This window comes from Loxodonta africana, chromosome 3, assembly GCF_030014295.1.
Source record: "Loxodonta africana isolate mLoxAfr1 chromosome 3, mLoxAfr1.hap2, whole genome shotgun sequence".
Classification (NCBI taxonomy): domain Eukaryota; kingdom Metazoa; phylum Chordata; class Mammalia; order Proboscidea; family Elephantidae; genus Loxodonta; species Loxodonta africana.
Genome location: NC_087344.1, coordinates 98,941,022 through 98,965,032, shown reverse-complemented (window position 1 = coordinate 98,965,032; position 24,011 = coordinate 98,941,022). Strand labels below are relative to the sequence as shown.

The 24,011-nt window shown below is 43.2% G+C and overlaps 1 protein-coding gene across 12 annotated transcripts in view; it reads right to left on the bottom strand.

Moving 5' to 3' along the window:
* FGGY (FGGY carbohydrate kinase domain containing) overlaps nucleotides 1-24,011 on the bottom strand; it is a 566,317-nt gene that overhangs the window by 106,006 nt on the left and 436,300 nt on the right. For 11 of the 12 annotated variants that reach the window (XM_003411156.4, XM_023549536.2, XM_064282044.1 and 8 more), the window contains 3 exons: nucleotides 19,280-19,354; nucleotides 12,435-12,555; nucleotides 4,396-4,490 (listed from right to left, as the gene is read on the bottom strand). In XM_003411156.4, coding sequence (XP_003411204.1) covers nucleotides 4,396-4,490; nucleotides 12,435-12,555; nucleotides 19,280-19,354 — 291 coding nt within the window. The remainder of the gene's footprint in view (nucleotides 1-4,395; nucleotides 4,491-12,434; nucleotides 12,556-19,279; nucleotides 19,355-24,011) is intronic. The other variant, XM_064282043.1, reaches the window with a different exon arrangement.

Below are 24,011 nucleotides of genomic sequence, written 5' to 3'. Positions count from 1 at the left end.
TCTATGGTTTAATTCCATTTTATTCATCAAACATTATTTGGGCCCTACAACGTATTACAGATATAAAGACGATTATGATGTGGTAATTGTCCTCAAGGTGCTCATACTGTAGAGGAGACAGTTTTGAAAACTACGAAAATGAGAATACTCTATCTGGAGAGGGATAACTCTAAGCTATCATCAGTCATTATATCCTTTAGTGTAGATAGCTGTATAAGTACCCTGGATGAGATCCTAGTTTGAAAAGGGAATAGGAAGAAGGCTTTAGAAGTCTAAAGGAAGGGAGGGGAGGAGAAAAAAGGTGGAGAGATGGACAGAGGGAGAGTATGAAGTAAGGCTATAAATGGATAAAAGAGGACGTAGCAGCTAGGGTTTGCCAGCATGTTTCAAAATTTGAAATAGCAATGGCCGTTATACTCAGCTGATCTCTCCCATTAGTTGTTGGTGTTCTTAGCTGGTGTGGAGTCAGCCTCCTACTCATGTCGACCCCATGCACACTGGAAAGAAACACTGTCCAGTCCTGGGCCATTAATGTCTACCAGGAGACTGCATCAACTGTCCTGTCCTACACTTAAAAAAATTACAAGTTTGTAAATGCAATCCACAGCTGTAAGTACTTCTGATTCGGTTGTGTCATCAAAGAAAGTTACAGGATTCTACCCCTGGCTGAAGTCTTCCACTCATGGGTCTAGGAAGTTGGGAAGCCCTGTCTCCAGAGGACTGCGAATCTCTTTGTTAGGTCTGCAGCTGGGGTCCATGGATAGCCATGCCTCCTCTGGACTCTCCTGGCCTCTCCTTCATCTGAGGAGATGACTTGGCTGGGTCTGCCAAAGTCTGCCCACCTAGATAAGAAGTGAAATCCTTCACCCAACCACCAGATGTAAGGTCTGTGAGAAGACAAAGCATCTGGCCTGCTGGAATCATTGAGGTACTAGCAGGAATTGGACAGCTTTCTTAAAGGAAGGAGTGGCAGTCACTGTGCAGACCAGCCTAGGATCTTTGAAGTTCAAAGAAAAAGCTGTGTGTTGAAGTTCAGGTTGAAATATGTGAATCACAGGGAGGAAGCAATTCTGCCTCATCTCAATCTGCCAGAAGAGCTGGTCCCCAGACCTGGGGCACACAGGTTGGCTCCCCTTCTTTGGAGAGGGGACAATGGGGCCTAACCTCACACATTTTATTTCCAAAGCAGTTCCAAACATAATCCTAAGGATGTTGATATACCAGGGTCTTATGGAGGTCAATGAAGTTTTCAAAGGCTCTTCATTTCAACAGTGCCGTGAGTGGCTATTATTCTAATTAAAAAAAAAAAAAAAAAACCTAAAGAAACAAAACAGACTGAAACAAGCAGCGGAGAGGGAAGGTGGCATTCTCTGAGGATACAGACAAGCACTCAGAGAGGTCATGACTACCTGGATTCCCTCAGGCAAAGGATGACAGATAAGACCTCAGGCCTCTCTCAGCCTGCGGTTCTCTTTATTAGATTACCAAATGAAACCAGTTGCCATTCAGTCAATCCAAATAATGGCAGCCCCACGCACGCAGAGTACAGCTGTGCATAGGGTTTTCAAGGGTGTCACCTTTCGGAAGCAGATCACCAGGCCTGTCTTCTGAGGAGTCTCTGGGTGGGTTAGAACTGCCAATCTTTCTGTTAGTAGTTGAGTGCTTAACCATTTGCACCACCCAGAGACTCCTACCAGATTATACTGTCTCCTAAAAACAATCAGAAAAGACATATCCTTCCTTAGGTTGAAGAGGAGGCATGAGTTTGTCTTTAAGATGCTGTGAACCTTGATTCTGCTCAAATCTCCAATTCCAGCATCTGATCTACCAAATCTTAGATTCCATTCCAGAAGATTAATTGAAAATCTCATGTAGCAATGATGTCAGTGTGGACTTAAGCCCAGTTTCCATTAAGAGAGGATGTGAGTGGAATCTCCTTGGAGGTAGAAAGCCAGCTTTGTAAGATATCAATGAAGTGCTATAAATCATGATATGGTTGTCCTACAACTGTCTGTTTCACTGCAAACCATTACCTGATTTGTGACTGATGGCATTTCCTTTCAGAAAATATACCTTTGGACATTTAAGAAGCCAAAAAATATTTTTAGAGAGAGGGGAAGGAAAAAAAAAAATCAAATGAATTAAAAAAATTAATGAGACTCAGCATAGGATACGGCCCAGAGAGACTTCCATTTCAATTCTAGCTCTGCTACTTACTATGTAAAAAAAAAAAATTTTTTTTTTTTTTACTATGTAGCCCTTGGCAAATTACTTAAACATCTCTGAACCTTGGTTTTCTTGTATATAATATGAAGATAAAAATATCTATCCCACAGGGAGATTGTCAAGATTAAATGAGGTAGCATATTCAGGGTCTCAGTAAGCATCCCTGCTGTTTTATTTTAGCTATTCTAATTCATCCCAGGAAGGGCCAGACTTCTAGTTGCCAGAACATTGTTGCAAGTTGAGATATTGAAATAGTAATTGATAGTCATTGACATTTCAACAATAAAGGAACATCTCCATGTGATGTTTCTAAGAGTACTAGAATGTCCAGAAAGAGCTGAGAATTCATCTATACCATCTACATGTAAAACTTCAGTTAAAAGCCATAGCATTCATGAGTAAATTCGATTCCTTGGAAGAGATATTTCACATGCATCAGTTCTAGAGGCAGTTCGAATCTGCCAGGTGCTCCTTGGAAACTCTACAGGGCAGTTCTACTCTGTCCTATAGGGTTGCTATGAGTCGGAATCGACTCGACGGCAGTGGGTTTGGTTTTTTTGGTTTTAGGCAGCATGGTCTGGTGCAAAAAAGCACAGATTTTAGAATCAGATTTTTTTCATCTGGCCATTTCCAGCAGTGTACCCTTAAGTTTTTTAGTCTTTCTGAATCTCTGTAACCAATGTCTGTTGCCCACGCAAGGTTGTTACAAGTATCAGGAAGATTATATGGAAAGCACCTAACACAGTGCCTGGTTCACACCAAACCAAACCCCTTGGCGTCAAGTTGATTCTGACTCATGGTGACTCCATGTGTTATAGCGTAGAACTGCTCCACATGGTTTCCTTGGCTGTAATCTTTACAAAAGCAGATTGCCAGGTCTTTCTTCTGTGGTAGAGCTGGGTGAGTTCTAACCGCCAACCTTTAAGTTAGTAGTCAAGTGCAAACCATTTGTACCACTCAGGGACCTTTCCTGGTATTTAATAAGGGGGTCACAATAAATAAAACTCTAATCCCTGGGCTGGTGGTAGAAAACCTGGCTTCTAGTCCTAACATTGAGGCCTTGGGCAAGTCATTTAACCTCTCTGAATCTCAGCTGAACAAACATCACTCGAGCTCTCAGTTGAGACTTAGGAGCCAGACTTCTTGGTTCTGGCATTTATTAGCTGTTTCAACTTAGACCAAGGTATTAACTTCTTTGTACCCTGGGTTCCTCAATTATAAAATGCGGATAATAGAACTGTTGCTGGGAGTAAACGTGCCCCTAATCCATAGAAAGAACTCATTATGTGTTTACCTCCATTAAAGAAATGAAGGCACAAGCAATGTGGTAGGTCACAGAGCTAGCAAGTAAGTAGTCAAGCTAGGATTTGAACCAAGCCAGTCTGACTCCAGAGCCTGTGCTGTGAGCTTCTACACCATGTTGCTTCTCTACTCTTCCATAAATCTGTTGTTAATACTATTATTTTACTACTCAAAGCCTCTTCACAAAGCCACTTGTATGAAATGTCTTTTGCAATTTGGTGGCCGGAAAAGCTTTGTCTCCCGCAATAAACAAAAAAAGCTAGTATGTTTCCTCTTTTTGAAAATAAGAATTATGCAATTTATCATGTGTTTTTTTTGTCTTGGCTGCCAGGAAGCTCAGGGCCAGATTATACGTTCAATCACAGCCGCTAAATTATTTCCTTCTTCCTATATCTTTGTTCCTTATTTTCCCTTTTAATTCCTCTTTTTTTTTTTAAAAAAAACTAACATTTTCATTTATGTCTCTTGTTGATAGAGGACTCAAAGGTATTTGCAAAAGGGTGGGGTTGAAATAAGCATATAAAAATCTGAAATACATGTAAAAAACTTTAGTTTTGTGCCTTACCTGTTTCACTTGCTAAAAGAAAAATGATCAAGCGGAAACTTAATGAAAATAATTTAAGAACTATTTTAAAGGGGAGGGGGAACCAACAGAAAAACAGAACCACCAACACCAACAGAGGCCAAGTCAAATGAAAACTGCAATAAATATGTCTGAGGCTAGAAGCATTTGTGCTTTCCCTGGCTGGAACCTATCATTTCTTAATTATATCCTGTGTGTGCTTTGTAAGATGTAAGCTGCTGTCAAGAGGGAGGAGTGCATCAGACAGAGGAGGGGCCACGGCCCACCCCTTGGTCCTCACATACCTGTACAGAAGTGAAATCCCCCGAGGCACAGGCACCCAGAATAGCAGCGCCCACAAGAACAGACTCCACCTCTTGGGACAGGACCACGGGCATGCCTGTGCAGGACAAGGCCACACCTCAGTTAGGGAGCAGTGCCAGGCATGGCGTGGGGAGCCAGCCCCAGCAACAAAAACAGCTGATGTCAAAGGTAGCAGCAGACACCCCCTCCCGCCCCCTGTAGCTCCCTGTTCCTTGGCATTACCTGGTTCTAAAGAATTCCACTGCATATGCCTGCTGGTGCAGTAGCCAAAAGTCTTAATGGGAGCCAACAGCATATGTATCAACTCATGAAACGTCCTTACCCAGGGTTTCCAGGCTCCTGTTGGTGGCTACCTGTCACTTAGTTCAAGTTCAGTTCAACATTTATTAAGTGCAAACATTGATTCTCTGGGCCCAGAGAATACACAGATGAACAGACTCCATCCTGCTCTTCAGTTCACAAAGGGGAGATGGAGGATAAAGAGATAAGGGCCATGCAGAGGGCTGGTTCTCTAACTAAGATGTACTAAGAATAGGGAAGTAGTAAGAGCGGGTATGATTAATCCCTTCAGTGACTTCCCATCTCTGTCCAAATACAAGCCAATGCTTCTACAATGGCTAACAAGGCTGTATAGGATCTGACCCCAATTTCCTTCTCCTCCTCTCCTCCTAGCCACATTGCCCTGGTCTGCTTGCTATTACTTGACTATGCTTCAAGGCCTTTGCCCTTGCTATTCCCTTGTCTGGAAGACTTCCTCCCAGATGTCCACATGGCAGCTTCCTCATCTTCCTTCAAGTCTTTGCTCAAATGTCACCTTTCCACTGAGTCTTCCCAGACATCCAATTTAAAATGACAGCTTGCCCCCCAAACTCTGTATGCCCCTTCTCTGTTTCCTCATTACCATCTAACATTGTATTTTACTAATTTATCCTGTGTATTATCTCTCCTAGAAACCCTGGTGGCATAGTGGTTAAGTGCTACTGCTGCCAGCCAAAGGGTCAGCAGTTCAAACCTGCCAGGCGCTCCTTGAAAACTCTATGGGGCAGTTCTACACTGTCCTATAGGGTCGCTATGAGTCGGAATCGACTCGATGGCACTGGGCTTGGTGTTTTGGTTTGGTATTATCTCTCCTGCTGAACATCAGCTCCATGAAAGGTAGGGATTTTGTTTTGTCCATTTCTCTGTCTCTGGCATTTAGAACAGTACCTACGGCATGGTAAGTGCTTATAAAGTATCTGATGAAAGAATGTATTTCCGGGGTGGGTATGGAGGGTGGTCATCCCACTGTGATACAGTGGAAATGAGGCTTAAGCAGGGGTCTGAAGGACAAGTAGGGGCCCAACAGGCAGAGAGGAACATTCCACGCACAAATTCAGGGGCTGAGGGATCTGGATGAATAAAAGTAATTCAGGGCTTAGTCTTTATATAAGGATCCCTGGTGGTACAGTGGTTAAGTGCTCGACTGCTAACTGAAAGGTCGGCAGTTTGAACCCCACAGCAGCTCCTCAGGAGAAAAGACCTGGTGATCTGCTTCGATAAAGATCACAGACTAGGAAATCTTACAGGGCAGCTCTACTCTGTCACATGGGATTGCTATGAGTTGGAATTGCCTTGACAGCACACAACAATAGTCTTTATAGAGGAGGTCCTTGGGTGGTGCAAATGGTTAAGTGCTTAACTGCTAGCCAAAATGTTGGCGGTTCAAACCCACCCAGAGATGCCTCAAAAGACAAGCCTGGTAAGCTACTTCTGAAAGGTCACAGGCTAGAAAATCCTATGAAGCAGTTCTACTCTGCATACATGGGGTCGCCATGAGTAGGAACAGACTTGACAGCAACTAACAGGAAGTATTTATATCTATATAACTATTGCTGTTGTTAGCTGCCATTGAATCAGCCCCTAATTCATAGTGACCCCATGCACATCGGAATGAAATGCTACCTGGTCCTGCACCATCCCCATGATTGGCTGTGGACTGGACCATTGCGATCCACAGGATTTTCATTGGCTGATTTTTGGAAGTAGATTGCCAGGACTTTCTTCCTAGCTCATCTCAGGAAGCTCCGCTGAAACCTGTTCAGTTTCGTAGCAGCACACAAGACTTCACTGACAGACGGCAACTGGTTGAAATGTGTATATAATATACACACATAAATATACATATATACATACACACACATACATACATATCTGCTAGTCAGAAGATGGCAACAAACTCCACAGAGGTAAGTTCTGTAGGCAGAACTGTAAAATCTTCATCTACTTAAGACATAAAAATTATTTTTTCCAAAGATTTGATTTTTCTTCCAGTCTTCTCTGGGCAGACGTCCCTGATGCACCCTCCCCTGCACCCTCACTACCTCCTACCCCCTCCTTCTACTCCAGGGCTGGGTCAGCTGCCCCAGCCACCCTGGACAAAGAAGATGGGGAACAGAAACCCCACACAAACCCCAGGGGACTTATGGGCCCTAGTCCCCATACTGCAGGGCTGGTGCTTGAGACTTTGCTGACAGGGAGCTGTAGGTATCAAGTGGGGTAGGCTCTCTGAGAAAAGCTCTGACCTGGCTTTGTTTTCTGGTTCTACTAGCTCTGTAACCTTCAGCAAGTCAAACTCTTTTAGCCTCAGTTTCCCCATCTGTAAAATAGGGATGATGATACTAAGACTTACCTCACAGGTTTGTTGTGAGGATAAATGAGAAAATGCATATACAGTACTCAGCACATTTCCTGGCCTATAGTAAGCCCACAAGATGGTGGCTGCTTGTTAGAATTAATACTGATGGTGAGTGAAGCCTCCCAACACACACTTCTCCTGGGCCAGAAACTGGATTGGTGCTATGGAGGACATGGGGAAGGGACAGGGCAGACCACACCGGTGGGCTGTAGGCCTCTGCAGAATTCCGGGGATTGTGCCGATGCCAGTGTGACTGTAATCACCCAGCTCCCACGTGGGCACCAACGCTTCCATGTGGACCTGGAGCCTTTTAGAAGATTAAATAAATAAATAAATACCCAAATCTGTTGCTGTCAATTCAATACAGGACAGAGTAGAACTTAGAACTGCTTTGGAGTGGCTGGTAGATTTGAACTGCTGACCTTTTGGTTAACAGCTGAGTTCTTAACCACTGCATCACCGGGATAACACCTCTAAATGCCATTCACCTCCCAGGTCCTCCTTACCCTGTCATCAGCTTCACTAGTTCTAAGCCAAGGAAGGGCTACTGACAGGCCCCGCTCCTTGGAAACCAGAGTGCCAGGTGAAGCTGGTGAATCCCCCATCAGCTCTTAAATTGCACCCCAAAGTTTTCTGGAGCCAGACTGCCAGGTTTGAATTCTGGCTGCCTCACTGACTTAGCTGTGTGATCCTCGGCAAGTTACCTAACCTCTCTCTATGCCTTAGTTTCCTTGTCTGCAAAATGGGATTGCTGTGAGTTTTAAAAGCGCTATATAAGTAAGGCACTTATATCAATTAATAGAAGTAAGGCACTTAGAACAGTGCTTGGCTCAGAGAAGGTCCCAAATTAGCATTAGCTGTTATTATTCTTGAAGTTTACCTTGTCTTTGAAGACTTTCCATACCTCTCTTACCCTCAGTGGCAACTCTGGTGGTGTAGTAGTCAAGAGCTATGGCTGCTAACCAAAAGGTGGGCAGTATGAATCCACTAGGCACTCCTTGGAAACTCTATAGGACAGTTCTACTCTCTCCTATAGGGTTGCTATGAGTCGGAGTCAACTTGATGGCCACGGGTTTGGTTTGAGTTTTTTTGGTATCACCCTCCGTAGAACTAACCCACTGCTGGATGTCTGCCATTACCTCCTCAGGTCCACTCCCTGCCTCTGTCCTGTTCTGGGCCTTGGGAGATGGGCCAGTGTGGACCATATCTGAAGCCCCCTTGCCCTCTGGCTGCATTCTTGACTTAGCTCCTGTAGGGAGGCCGTCTTCATATTGTACCCTCAGTCTCGGGCACATTTCTGTTCTCTGCCCTCACCCTTACAGACCTAGGGGTGGTAATACTGCTAGTAGCTCCAGGGTACTTCCTGGTCACTTGTACACCCTGCCCACCCAGCTACCAATTGCTGTTGAGTCAACTCTAACTCATGGAGCACCCATGTGTGTCAGAGTAGAACTATGCTCCATAGGGTTTTCAGTGGCTGATTTTTGGAAGTAGATCTCTAGGCCTTTGTTCCGAGGTGCCTCTGAGTGTACTCGAACTCCCCACCTTTTGGTTAGCAGCTAAGCATGTTAACTGTTCATACTACCCAAGGATTTCACACCCTGCCCACATCTCTGTAAATGGACCCTTACTCCACTTTTCTTCCAGCTATCCCAGTTTGAGCGTGCCATCTGCTCCCTGCCTGGCCCTGACTGACACGGACCCTTCCCTCCTCTGGGTCCCCATTATACTCTTGCTAGACATCAGTCCTAGCACCTAGAGAGCATTTTTTTGTGTTTTGTAATGAACTCTTGGCAGAACATTATTGTTGTTCTTTGCATTCCCATACTAAGCTCAGTGAATAAATGAATGAACAAATGATTAAAATAATGAATAAGACAGGAAGAGGTAAACCCCCACTCTAATTGCCAGCACTAAAAAAACATTTACAAGAAGGAACATTTAGTTCCAAGTCAGTGGGGAAACCCAATTGTGTACAATTACTTAGTACACACCAAGTATTTCTTGAAACCACAGTAAACTAAATGGCTGCAGCACACAGAGGCCCTTCCTCCTCACACAGAGGACATTTCTCAAGTTGGCAAAGCCCCACTTGCCCTGCTTGCACGGAGCAAGCTGTTCTCAAAATGGCAAAGATTCACTTACAACATATTAAACTGCCTTTTTCTCAAACACATCTCCTCCTCTTTGGCAGGCTGCCTGGAGGGAAGATGCGAACAAACATTTACTGAACACCTCCTTTGAGCCAGGCAGAGAGCGTGGTGCTCACAAACTGGCCAGCATTTATTCCTGAGCTCGATCCATATGAACGTGATAATATCGTCTCAATTTTACAGAAGAGGGAACTGAGGCTCAGAGAGGTAAAGCAACTTGTCCAATGTCACAGAGGTGGACTTCTGCTCTTTCCTCTACCCCACACTATCTCCAAAAACTTCTCCAAACTCTGCTGTATTTTTCACATGTATTCCTGAGAATCATGAGTGGATCTACGGTCCTCGTTCAGTTTTTCTTTGCAAGAAAACTAGAGCCACTACAGGGTTTAAAGGCACCAAAGATATTCTCTGCTGCCATGTACATGCGTTTTTTCAGGGACAAATGCAAATGTGTTCTCTCTGAGTGCTGGGTGAAGGAGAGGAGGAGGGCGGTTTTGCCTGGAATGTGAACTATTTTATCTGATTCATTAATGAATTTAGCAGAACCCAAAGCATTTAAAGGCAGATGCACTTTGCCATCGCTTGTCAGTCACAGGCTTCCAAAGGAAGAGGAATTCCAGGCCTAAGAAAAGGTCCCTTTGTCCGGAACTGTAACTGGTCCATCGTTAGAGACAAAGGGTCCAGTTTTAATTGGAATCCAAATAACGATTAACAGCCTTTTCATTCAAAGACTTGGCAGAGAACAGTCTCCAAGGCAGATCTTTATGTGAAGCTGCTGCACACCCGTCCTCCTCCCCTAGCTTCTGAGTCAGCTCAGGGGTGTTAAGGCCTGGCCGATGACCTGATTTCACAAAGGAGGCCGGAACCACAGTGTCGACTCAGTGCCCTGGGTCACTCATGGCCACCCTGCTCTTGAGGTCCCTGTTTCCCACTCCTCGGGGAATATGCTCCCCAAGGCTGATTTTCATCTTCCCTCCTGCATTCAGGTAGGAAATCTTTTTGGCAATTGTTGTTGTTAGGAGCCATTAAGTTGATTTTTGACTCATAGCGACCCCAAGTGGCAGAGTAGAAGTGTCCCATAGGGTTTCCTAGGCTGAAATCTTTATGGGAGCCGGGTCTTTGTCCTGTGGAGTGACTAAGTGGGTTCAAACCTTCAACCTTTTAGTTAGTAGCCGAGTGCTTAACTGTTGCGTTACTAGGCCTCCTATTTGAAGTCTGGAAAGTGGAAAGTCACAAATCAGATTTTATGTCTGAATCTTATTTGAATTAGCCAACTGATTTTTAGATAAAATGTTGTAATGTTTTTTTCTCCTCATGAAAATTCTAAGGAATCCAGGCCCCCCTTTTTTTTTTTTTAATCAATTTCCTCTCTCTGCCTCAGAAAAGGTGTACTTCCATATGTACTGGATGCCTCAGGAAAGAGAGGTCATCATCAGATGGTTACAAACTTGGCAGAAATGTCAAGAAACCTGGGCCACAGGTAGGGGAGAGAGCAGAGATATTGGGCCTGGATATCCATGGGTCACAATGCTGGCCCTGACATTACTGGCTGTTTGACTTTGGTTAAAGAAAACCAAACCAACCAAACCTGTGCCGTTGAGTCAATTCCAACTCATAGTGACCCCACAGGACAGAGGAGAACTGCTCCACTGGATTTCCAAGGAGAGGCTAGTGGAGTAAAACTGCTGACCCTTTAGTTAGCAGCCAAGCTCTTAACCACTGTGCCACTAGAGCTCCTTGACTCTGGATAAAAATTCATCTCCCTGATCCTCAGTTTCCTTGTCTGTAAGGTGGGGGCACCAATTCTACCTTTTAGTGTTGTGTAAGGATTAAATGCATATAAAGGGAGCGACACTGACATATGGTGGGAGCTTGGTTAATGATATAGTAATTTCTATACCTAACTTCCTGAGATATTCATCCTTAGACTGTGTGCTTTTCTATACTGTTGTCTACCTTGTGCCTCTGTCTACCTATCTTTAAGATGGGGATAATTAACTTATTTAGTTTCATCTCAATATGCAGTGGTGAACTATGTCTACCACATTTGGTAAAGCTTTTGTCTACAGCAAGTAGCCAAGGATACAGCCTGGATGGAGAAGAAGAGAGGATAACACAAAGGGAGGGGCCGATACTTTGACCCACCCAGCTGTCAGAGGTAAGGAGCCCAGCGGATGGAAGACAGAATGGTAGCCCAGAGTAAGGTGACTCATATCAGGCTAGAGTTGGGGCTAAGGGCCGGGTCCAATTCTTCCCCCTCTTCTCCCCTTGCACCACCCTGGTACCTGGCCACTCACTCTGGGATGAGTCCTGAGAAGGAATACTAGTCCTCAGGAGACACTGGGGCAGAAAAGAACAAGAGGGGTGAGAGTACCCAATTCAGAGGGACAGAAATCCAGGCCAGCTTTTGCAACACCAGCAAGCCTCCTGCCACTGGGGCCTCTTCCTTGGGGCTCAGGGAGCTCTACTGAGTATCCTGTCTCCTGTTGTTTGCCCCTATCATGAAGGGCTCAGGTGATTACTGTGGATTCCCTCATCTGTACTATGATCCCTGATTCTGATGAACTGAGAAGGAATCACAGGGTCTTAGGGCTCAAATTCTCAGTCTGCAGCCAGACCCACAGTTCCCACAGCAGCTGGGCTCAGCATTCTTTCTTCAGGATGGCTCTGATATCACTTCCTCCCAACCACTTGCCCTGCACCTTCATAGGTCCAAGGCTATGTCTACCATGTCTCCATAACCCCGTACTTGGCTCACTGACAGCTCCTGCCACTTTATATTTAATATGTCTGTTTGCTGTTTGCCTCTCTCAATAGACTGTGAGCTCCTGGGGGCAGCAATCACGCCTTCCTCATCTCTTTATCTTCAATCCTCCCCACAATGCCTCTGTCAGAAGAGGCACCTAAAAGTGTTGAGTAAATGCTTGTATTGGCCCTAGCCCCTGCTGACTTCTCTCATCTCATTTCTCACTAGCACTTAATAGTTGGATACACATAGGAATCACTTTTCCCATCATGACTACAAAGACTTCATAGTTATCTTAAGGAAAAAACAAAAACAAACTTTTTAACATAAAAATCCAATATAATTTGGCATACCACCTAGATGCTATTCCTAACCCTGCCCAAAGCTTAGCCATGCCCATTTACTGGCAAGCCTATAATGGCCTTCTTTCTTCCCCCCGAGACTTACCAGTAATATCCGCATGCATTTGCACAAAAAGGGGATTCTTGCTCAGGCCCCCACACAGGAAAAGAGTGCTGAGAGAGTGCCCTGCTGCCACCATGGCCTCTATAATGTGGCGGGTTCCAAACTTAAAGACAAAAGCACAAGAAGGCATCATTAGTATGGTAAAAATAGTAAATGACATTGAACATGTGCTAAGTGTTTACCTAGTGTCCGGCACTACACTGAGAGGTTTACATACACTATCTCAGAAAGCTGAGACCCAGAGAGATTATGTTGCCTAGTGTTACACAGTTAATTAAGTTGCAGGATGGGAATTCCAACATGAACATGCTTGACTCCAAGCCCTCTTAATTACAACAGCCTTTGCTTCTATCAGTAGTAACACAGCCTGGACAAAAAAAATTGACAATGTTGACAGAGTTAATATTAACACCGTTCATTCAAACAAATATTCGATGAGGTTGGTGGTGGCCCAGACCCTCCGTTAGGTACTTGGAATAAAATGATTTGCAACAGTTTTCTGGAATTAATAGATTCAGTAACTCCTAGCCCATCTTCCTTTACTGAATTGAAATTAAAGATGTTTGTTCCTTGGAAAGGTCACCAACAAATCCAGCAGCAGAAACATGCAAAGAGGGTTCTAACTGGGTAAAGAAGGTAAGATACAAGGATTCAGGGTGCAAAGAGATAGAACTACCATTGTTATCACCTGCAACTAGGTAGTAGTTCTCTAATAATGAGGCTTCTGGAGCCAGAATCCATTCCCACTCAGTCCTTAATGACCTGAGATGATGGAAAATCACATGGTCTGGTTGGCTCAGGGTGTCCCCATATTTTCATTTCCATCCTTGTGCCTTATTAGCTTCCTAAAATGCATTATCCTTATACTTGTCTTGCTTAGTATACTAAACTCAATAAAATCTTTTGATGCTTGAGAACAGGGCACTGCCTTAGGTTATCAAGGAGAATTTTACCATACAATTCTTTAGATTTATCTAGGACGTCTGAATAGCTAAAAATCATAATTTGTTTGGAAGTTCAAGAACTGGAAGCTCAAAAATCATGATTAATTTGGCATAAGGATTACAAACAAAGAGATGAACTGTGATGATGACCTTAAGGAGGCAGCTGCATGGTGATGTTTGAGAAAGTGGCTCCAGAGAGAAACGGGGAAGAAGTTTCGTCCCCTAGGGATGTGAATTTTGGGAGAGTAGATAGCCCTTGAATTGTTTAGAAGTTGAACAGTTGGGGGGGGGGGGCGGTGACAAAGTCCCAGCTGTGGACATGAGAGTGAGTTGCTAAAGAGGAGGGAGGAGAAGGTCGGTGGAGACAAGAAGGTCAAGAGCCTAACAGGCCGAAGTGTCTCCATAGATGGTACAGTCACCAAGAAGACAGGGCTTGGGCTAGAAAGAGGATGTAAGCAATATCCAAGTTTTTAGTGAAAGTGTGACAGTGTTGTTGGGAAGTTGATATCCAAGCGCACAGAGAGAAAATAGTTTCGCTTGAGGGCGTGAAGGATCAGAAGTTTTATCAAGGTAAAGGAAGGGGACTTGGGAGGAGACCAGATGTTTGCCTGACCCAGGCCCAGAGGGAGTGGGATGTAAGGCACTAGAAGCTGTCTGGAGAGCTGTCTGCCCTGGGCCTGGGGGTGTTTCAGGGGAGGGAGTGATTAGAGGGTGATCTGTGGACCACAGAACATGAAATCCTGATCACTGTGGAGTAAATGATGAGGGACCCATTCAGGAGCAAAAGACACAGCAGTTCCAGTCCAGAGGTCTTTAGGGTTCACTGAAGCTATGTGTGAATCTGGTAAGAATATGAATTAGATGAAATTTGGGCTGCCCAAAATAATACACAGATGTAATGTGTTTAAAAAATTAAAACACGTACTGTATAAGGCCAGATCCTGCTTATTGAATACAGCTGATTAGCCCCAGATGTTCTTGCTTAAGCTTTTTGGGGGTCATGAACCCCCTTGAGAATAGGACAAAACCCATTGACCTCCCTAGAAAAAACAGTTCGCATTCAAAAATACAAATAATTTCAGGAGGTCTACAATGCCCTTGAGTCCACCATGGATCGCTTGGTGTCTGTGGATTCCAGGTAACCTTAGCCTACTCTAAGGCATGAGCCTGTAATAGCTAAGAGCATGGGTTTTGAATTAAAAAAAAAAAAAGAGCTAGGATGGCACTCAGGCATTTCACTTATTTCCTGTATTAACCTTGTACCTAGCCTTTCTAAGACTCAATCTTCATTTTAAAATGGGAATAATAATACCATATTAACTCAGTCGGAGATGATACGGATTGTCAGAAACGTTAACATGCCAAAAAAAAAAAAAAAAAAGTAGTCTTAGACTTGATGAAATACAGTAATATATTCCTTAAGCAGCTGCTGATGTAGACAGCATATGTAAAACTGGTAGCCCAGAGTTCAGCCCACGGAAGGTTCTTACAAATGAAAGCTACTCTGAGTATTAGCTGTATGCTAGGTACCCTGCAGAGTCCCTGGGCAGTACAAACTATTAATACCCTTGGCTGCTAACCAAGAAGTTAGAGCTTCTACCCACAGCCATAAAAAAAAAAAAAAAAAAAAAAAATTTTTTTTTTACCTTAGAAGTCTACCCATAGGCACCTTAAAAGAAATGCCTGGAAAGTCACTGAAAACTCTATGGAGCATATTTCTGTTCTGACACACATGGGGCTGCCATGAGTTGGAATCAACTCAGTGACAACTGGTACTGGGAGGTACCCTGCTATGCACTTTAATGTTATCTCTAATCTTAAGACAAACTTGAAAACTGTGTGTTGTTATTCCCACTTTAGAGAGCTGGGAACTGAAATTCAGTGGAGTTACATTATATACCTTAGGCAATACAGTCCTTGTGTGTGTGTGTGTGTGTGTGTGTGTGTGTGTGTGTTGGGGGGTGTTAGCTGTCTCTCAATTTGCATGGAAATGCCATGCAAAACGGATATTCTGATATTTCTAAGACCAGGGACGTGGGCCCACTTGATGAGCAGGCCTGAGACAAGGGTAAGCCACAGCACATTCTCTGGGAAAAGGAAAGAAGTGTTATGAATAAGAGGCACTCCCTTGAGAGGGACTGTGACAGCCATCTCTGGCCCACACTGCATTGTCCACTGAAATTTCCCACCCCAGCAAGCCTTTACAGGCCATTCCCTTTCGGTATCCCAGACTCCAGGCTGTGACTCGCCCCTCCCTCCTTAAATGCCCTGCCAAAGGGCTTTGTGCTAAAATGATTTTGTGCTCACCTTTCTGGAAAAAATGTTTTCACAGAGAATTTAAATTAAAATTAGGCTATTCCACTGGGAATATGCACAACAAAATGCAAATTGAGAGACTTCAAATGCAAATAGTATGCTCTAAAGGTCTTTTCTGAAAAGAAAACTATAGATGAACAGGCTATGGATAAAACTGGTTGTTTGACAGGTCTTTCAATTAAGCTTGATCAAGAGAGAATTTTACTTCATGGAGAATTTGCACAGTCCCAAGTTAACTTCATTAGGATCTCTCTTTAACTTTATTCCATTCCTACAAAATACCAACCATAGATATTACTATACGGAGGAATTCGTTTAAGTTATGAACAACCAATAAGTGTGAGTTCAACGTTCCAGGCCAATGAAATTCTTTTTCAAATGAAACATCCTAGGAAAATACCTGTTATCAGAATGATTCATTAAAATGCACACTATTGCCTAAAAGGTCAGCACATCCAGATACCTCTGCAAAGCAGACGGAGCTCCTCACAGTTCAACCGACTCTATAATTAAGTCTTATCTGAAAATGCCTTCCCTTTGTGGTATTATAAAGATCATTAAGACAATGGCGAGAATAAATATTATAGCTTTTAATACACGATTGATTTTCCAATTGTGTGGTAGCTGGGAAAATGTAGCTAGCTTCTCTCTCCCTCCTGCCTGCATTAAGCTGAACCTCATTTATGCATTCCTGGACTTCTGATGCAGTGTTCTTACCAGGAAGGGGACCTCTGTGAGACGATCCCCAGCCAAATTAATGTTTTCCAAGATGTAGCAAGTAATAACTGTTCTTGAGAATGCCTGAAAGCTCATTTCCACCATGTAGCTTTTACAGGTCAAATAAAACACAGTATGGCGAAATGGATAGAGCAGGAGTCCGAGTGTAAGACAGATGTTGTTGTGTGCCACCAAGTTGATTTCGACTCATAGCGGCCCTCTAGGACAGTAGTACTGCCCCACAGGGTTTCTATGGCTGGAATCTTTATGGAAGCAGATTGCCACATCTTTCTCCCACAGGAGGCTGGTGGGTTTGAATCAACCTTTTGGTTAGCAGCTGTGTCACCAGGGCTTGTTGTGAGACAGGCAGAGGTTCAAATTGCCACTCTACCAGTACCTGGGGGTAGTGGTGGTTCAGTAGTAGAATTCTTGCCACCCTTGAGGGAGATCCAGCTTTGATTCCTGGCCAGTGCATTTAATATGTAGCCACTACCCATCTGTCAATGGAGGTGTGTGTGTTGCTATGATAGTAAGCAAGGATTAGTGGAGCTCCCAAACCAAGACAGTCTAGGAAGAGAGGCCTACTTCTGTAAATCAGCCAACGAAAACCCTATAGATCACAACAGTCTAATCTACAAGTGATAATGGGGATGGCGCAGGACTGGACAGTCTTTCATTTTCCTGTGAGTGGGGCTGCCATGAGTCAGGCTGACTTGAGGGCAGCTAACAATAACCACCACCACCACCACTCACTAGCTGTCTGACTTTAGTCCAAAGGTCTTCCCTCTGTAAAATGAGGATAATCCCACCTACTCTGCCTTAAACCACAGGTAGGTGAGGCACTCTGCGTGGTACCTGGCACAGAGTCAATGCCCAGTGAAAGGTGACAGTCATTACAATTATGTGATGGTGCCCCTTGGCCCATACTGTTTGGCCTTATCCTGCATGTCCACCTCTTAGCAGGTACTCAGGAGGGGAAACATCACAGCTTTGATTTTCCAGGATTATTCATTTCAATGGAGGTGATATATTCTATATAAAACCCTTCATACAACAACATTAAGAAATCAAAAAACAAATACTCAATACTTCACATATCCAGTTTTATTTTCAAAAGTTGTAAGTTCAAATTCCAGCTCTGCTACTTACTAACTGTATGACTTTGAGCAAGTTAATTAACTGGACTGAGGTTTAGTGTTTCTAATCTGTGGAATGGGGATTATAATACCTACCTCATAAAGTTAAACTAGATAATGTGTGTAAAGTGTTTAGCACAGTGCCCAACACATAATCAACCACTCCTAAAGCTGTGTTATTTATTAAAAAAAGAAAAAAAAAATCTTTCTTTTTTACCACTGTTATAATCATTATTGTAAAACAGGATCACCAAATAATTGTCGTTACTACTGATGCATCCTTTTGTTCTCCATTTTCATCTCACTCTGCACTCCCTCCATTTTGATAAATGTCAGAATTGTCCATTTTTTGACCAATTTTCCATGCATAAAGCAATTTGATTGATTTTACTGAACTGGCCAAACCATTAAATCAATAAGATAGATAGCTGCTTCAGGAAGACACAGTCAACTGGTCCATAAGCTAAAAAGGACTGTTTAATCTAATTAAGTGGGCCAATTCCATACTCCTTTGTAGTTGCATTAAAGACGGTATGTTTCTTTAGTAGTAGGGAAGTTCTGCTCTCGTGTTGCACATGGCACCCTGGATAAATCTGAGCGTGTGAAAAGCACGTTTGTCGGTGACATGGATAAATACGCACGCAGTTTTACTATTTTGAACTAACAAGGTTATGAAAGTGATTGGAGAAACAGGATAATTAAGTAGTATATAAATAGAAATCCATATAACATTAACAAACTGGAAAAGTCTGTATAAATAGATATGCTTCTGAAAAATCAAGTTTGAATCAAAATTTAGTAAACTGATTTTCCTTTGGTTGGTTCCTATTTTCTTTCTAGAAGTGGCTAAGCCTCCCTGGATTAATTATTGCCAACCAAAAGGAGTTTCCAGCCGCTCCTTGGAAACCCTATGAGGCAGCTCTACTCTGTCCTATAGGGTCACTGTGAGTTGGAATTGACTCGACAGCAACGGGTTTCATTTTTTCTTTTTTTTATTTGGTTACCTGCTCTGAGACCTAGAAAGCCATGACCCACTCTTCCAAAATGTACCCTCTAACATCTGCACACAGCTGGGCTTTCATGTGTGATTTTGGGACTTTAGAGCCCTGTTGTAGCCCACCCACAGACCACCTCTAAAGAATAAGATTTCCTGGACCGTGATCTTTGAGCTTCTAGGATTCTGTTTTCATTTTTGATTAATCTTCAGTTTAGGAGTTCCTAACATTTTAGATTTAAATTGCCCCACTTCCCTAGCCTTCTAAACCTCTCATTTAAGCAGCTAATTAGCTAAAAACAAACACTTTCATGTTCTAAGGAAGATTATTATTTAAAGGGACACCATAATGAATCCTTTTGTAAAGTAAACAATATGCATTTTAGAAATTTGGACATTCTTAACAGCAGCTTTTCTTAATGTAAACATACCTGGCATCTGGCTGCTGTAAATGCATTTGGAGGAAAAATTAGACAAATGGCAAGTATGATGTTCAAAGACTAACACGTTTCAGCTTTCAGCTATGTGAGATTATTAGTAAAGTGAGTGAGGGCCTTCAGCAACATTTCCTTCCCGACAGAAAAGTGTCTCTTCTTGGCAACCCCCCTTTTAATTATGAATCTCTGTCACCAAAACATATGATGTATCTTGGGGAACATGTGGCCTAAAGTTTACGGATAGCCTTAAATCTTCTTAAAAATGGCATTAAAAGTGTCTTACAGCAATGGCTTGAACTGTGGCCAGGTACAGAATGGCAAGATCATCGAGGTCCTGGGACAGTTTCAATCCGGTGACCTGCAGGGATGAAGAAAAGAAAAGAAGGAGATGGCCAAACGAAGCTGCCACGGAGAGAGACAGTTCCCATGAAACATGTTCAGATGTGTTTTCTTGCTGAAACAAGTTCATATGCAAATCCCCTTTTTGTGAGCTGAACGTGAAACGCCTACTAAATTGTTGAGTCTCCAGACCTGGGAAAAACTATCCCATCCTCCCCAAAAGAATGTGTCTTACCCTTGGATTAAACAAAACAAAACAAACACTATAGGAAGATTCCATGGAATTAAGTACATTTTTCCCTTTTTCAAAAGGGGTCTCTTCTTATATATACAGAAATCAACGTGTAACAGTGGCATTCTAGGAAAAGACCATCTTACTCTGTGTTCTGCTACTGTCACAATTCCCCGTAACAGCATCCGGGGGGTATTCAGGGTAAAATAATATGTCTCCTAGAAATGTTTTACCTACTGGGGGATACTTTAGAATCTGTGGCTTGCAAGGGAATCCCATTAAAGTCAATCGGAACCATATGCTTATAGGGATATGTCCATGTCTGAGAGATCCCAGAACTGAACAGAATGCTAGATTTGGATGCTGTCAAGATTTGTTCACCCTCCCACCTTCCTGTTTTCCCTTCATCAGGTGTCCTCTCTCTCAGGGTATTTCTAGAGGACGAAGACTGCTGGTTTCTTTAATCCTAGCCCGAAGCCTGTGGGCTCCAATACCGGAATTCACTTTAGGTTTTCACATTACAGAACAAATTCATATAATATACATTTACTCAGGAAAAACCAGTTGCTAGAAAAGGACACCACGTTTGGCAGAGGGTCAGTGAAAGTGAGGAAAACTCTCAAGGAGACAGACTGACACAATAGTCTCAACAGTGGGCTCAAAAACATTGAAGATCATGGAGATGGTGAAGGACCAGGCAACCTCTCATTCTGTTACACATAAGGTCACATGAGTTGGAGTCCACTCAATGGCAACTGACAACAACGAGATTGTGTATGGAGTCCCTGGGCAGTGCAAATGGTTAATGCACTTGGCTGCTAAACAAAAGTTGGAAGTTCAAGTCCATCCAGAGGCATCTTGGAAGAAAGGCCTGGAAACCTACTTCTGAAAAATCAGCCATTGAAAACTCTGTGGAGTACAGTTCTACTCTGACACACATGCGGTTGCTATGAGAGTCGACCTGACGGCAATTGGTTTTTAAGTGTTTATGGTCCTGAGTTTAACAAAGTAGTAGTACGTACTTGGAGTTAAACCAGGGGAGTTGAATGGTCTACACAGGTCCCTGTCCTTCATTTCCCCACCCTCATTCAATCGCTCTCTCCAGATTCTACTCCCAGCCCAGATTTAAGGACCTGTCCTGGCCTGTTGTAGGGCATAAGCACCATTCAATTGCTCAAATAGAAATCTGGGAGCCCTCTTCCTTGACTTTTCCCTCCCTTGCCATATTTGACCAGTCTCCAAGTTCTGTATATTGGATTGCCCGAATCTTTTTGAATCCATCCTCAATCATCACTTCCTTAATTCAGGCCACCATTATGTCCTTCCTGATTGCTGGGAAAGCCTCCAAGCAAATCTCCATTTCTAATTATGGTCCTTTCTAATATCCAGCCAGTGATCGTTCTCAAATGCAAATCTCACCATGTTGTTCCCCCATTAAAAATCCTCCTGCTGCCCTCAGTTCACAGTAGACATGCCTTCATGTGTCTCATGTGCCTCTTCTGGAGCATGTACTTGCTTACCTCCCCACTGTCTCTTACCCGTCCTCACCTGATACCCTAGGCTCTAGCTATTTTGGGTGAGATAGCTTTTCCTGATAAATAAAACACATTTGGCCTCCAATGGAATCAAGAGCATTCCTGGGAAAAAATTCTAGAAGGAATTTATTACATAGATTGTACAGAAGGTACTTAGTATCAAAAGGGAAGGAGCAAGACCAGTCCTCCCATAGTCATCTGCAATATCCCCTCACTGTTGATACCAGGGTCATGCTGCAGAAATGTGCCTCAGTGAAGGACATTTCTCTCTGATATGTGAAATTATTATGGTCTGGGGTCCCTGCTTCCTTGACACCTCACCTGATACACAGATGGAGACACCAGAAAGACAAATGATTATCAAGTCTATTTGATTCTCTCCCAAATACCTGCAGCTTCAGCCCTGCCTTGGCAAAAGTCAAACAGCAGTCAGCTTAAGACTGTACCTTCTAAGGAGTGCCTGCCTAGTGAACTGCTCAGCTGCTTACAGAGGGACCTTGAGGAGCAGTCTTGGTAGGCTCTGGTGACAGAGCCTTGAGAATGCCAGGGATGTTCTAGGGGAGGTGCAGCTTTGTAACAGATGAGAAGGCTAGGAGAGGCCAGATGAGCTGATACACTGGCTAAAGTCTGACTTGTTCCATCAATAAGAGGAAATGGGGTGGGGGAGGAGCAAAAGTGGAAGGAGTGTGTGTGTGTGTGCGCGCGCGCGTGCCTATTCTGAATGTTTAGGTGACACGATTGAATGTGGGGGGAAGCCCCATGGGGAGAGTTGCAGTGGTAAGCACATTTTATTTATTTTGGCCATTGTATAATGAGAACTGTAAGAGACAGAACTTGTAATTAATAGTTAGAGATGTCTGACAGCTGCACATGATGGCCAAAAATACGCAAACAACTGCAACAGATATTTCAACATCCTAGATTACGGATATAAAACGCTTATGTAAATATTAGGATTTTTGATCTTAGAAGAGAAGCTTAGATGAATGGAAAAAAGATGAACTTTTGAGCCAGACACCTAGGTTTAGATCCTGACGTTCCCTTTAACTGGCTGCATGACATTGTGCGACTTTTGTAACCTCTCTGAGGTTATTCACCAATTCAGCCTTAATTTTTCATCTATAAAATAAGGATAATAATATCCCAAAGCATCGATGTAAGGATTAAATGAGATGTTGTTTGAAAAGTGCCTCACTTTTTCAGTAAGATGTACTTAGTCTACAAGAGCTAAGACAATTCTGTAGCTCTTGTAGTGCCAACTATATGAACATAAACCCCATTGCCGTTGAGTCATTACTGACTCATAGCAATCCTGTAGGACAGAGTAGAACTGCCCTACAGGGTTTCCAAGGCCATAATTGGAAGCAGACTACCACCTCTTTCTCTCATGGAGTGGCTGGTGAGTTTGAACTGCCGACCTTTTGCTTAACGGCTGAGCATTTAGCCACAGCACTAGCAGGGTTCCTTTTGTGCACATAGGTGGCGCTTAATAAATGTTTATTTCCTTTCTCTTAATAAATGTTCATTCTCTTTCTCTTGAATTGAACAAAGGGCTCAATCCGATTCATTAGCTGGTATAAAGCAATAAGATATCTCTTCCAACATGCTTTGGGCACCACCAGGATATTACTGAGGGGTGCTGAAGACCAGTGGCTGTACAGTGTGGAAAATCTTGCTCAGGAATAATACAGTGAGAGACTCACTTGCAAGGTGTCCTTGGGGATATCTTAGTCCTAGACTTCAGTTTACATCTTGCTGCTACTTAGTAGCTGTAGGAACCTGGGCACATTTCTTAACTCTTAATGCTTTCCTGCAATCATAGCCAAATGCACATTTGCTGAGATCTCACTTGGATTTACTAAGCCTTTGATGTGAGCCCAGCAGTTTGCATTTTTAGCTAGCTCCTGATGCACAATATATCGTGGGAACCATTGCCTCAATCCTTAGTATTGTGAAGTATAGCCCCTAAGATTGTTGAGATTATTAACAAATGCAAATTACTAATACAAATGGAAACCCTGGTGGCATAGTGGTTAAGTACTACGGCTGCTAACCAAAGGGTTGGCAGTTCGAATCCGCCAGGTGCTCCTTGGAAACTCTATGGGGCAGTTCTACTCTGTCCTATAGGGTCGCTATGAGTCAGAATCGACTCGACGGCACTGGGTTTGGTTTTAATTTAGTTAGGTTTTTTTTTTTTTTTCCCCTTCCTAGTTTTTTGAAATGATTATATATGTTAGCAAGAAAAAAGCACTCAAAGAGATTCCCAAGAGGCCTCTGATGTTTACAAAAAACAAAAAATGTGATTCCCAGTATTGGGATTTTCTAGGGTCATCAGAGCTTGACTGGGTATCCAAGGCTCAAGAGAATTTGTTGAAAGCTTTTCAGAACACAATAGAGCAGCAAAAATGCTATTTGCTCAGTCAATAATGAAGGCAGTGCTGATGGACAGCAAAGCAATGAGGAGGATCAGAGAGAGGTCTATAGAAAACCTCTAGAGTGGGGGAGAGCTTAGAGGACAGGTCTGAGATAATCAGAAGTTTGGAATAGAAAGGTGGACAACTCTCCCCAAGGATGTTTGGAGGTTTCAGTAAGTGTCAGGAATCTAGGCTGACACTTAAAAAAAAATGTGGCACTGCTTAAAACCCACCAAGATGTGGCAAATGTAGGTGAATGTGCTAATAGACGTGGTAGAAAGAATCCTAAAGATGTCCCCTCAAGATTCCCATTCCCTGTTTATTCAAACGCTAATGCAGGTACTGGCCTAAAAAGACTGCAGATGGACTCAAGTTGCTAACCAGCTGATCCTAAAATAGAGAAAGTCTCCTGGATTATCCAGGTGGGGCCAACGTAATCACTCAAGCCCTTAAAAGCAGAAGAGGCATACAGCAGAGTCAGTGAGAAAGATGTAG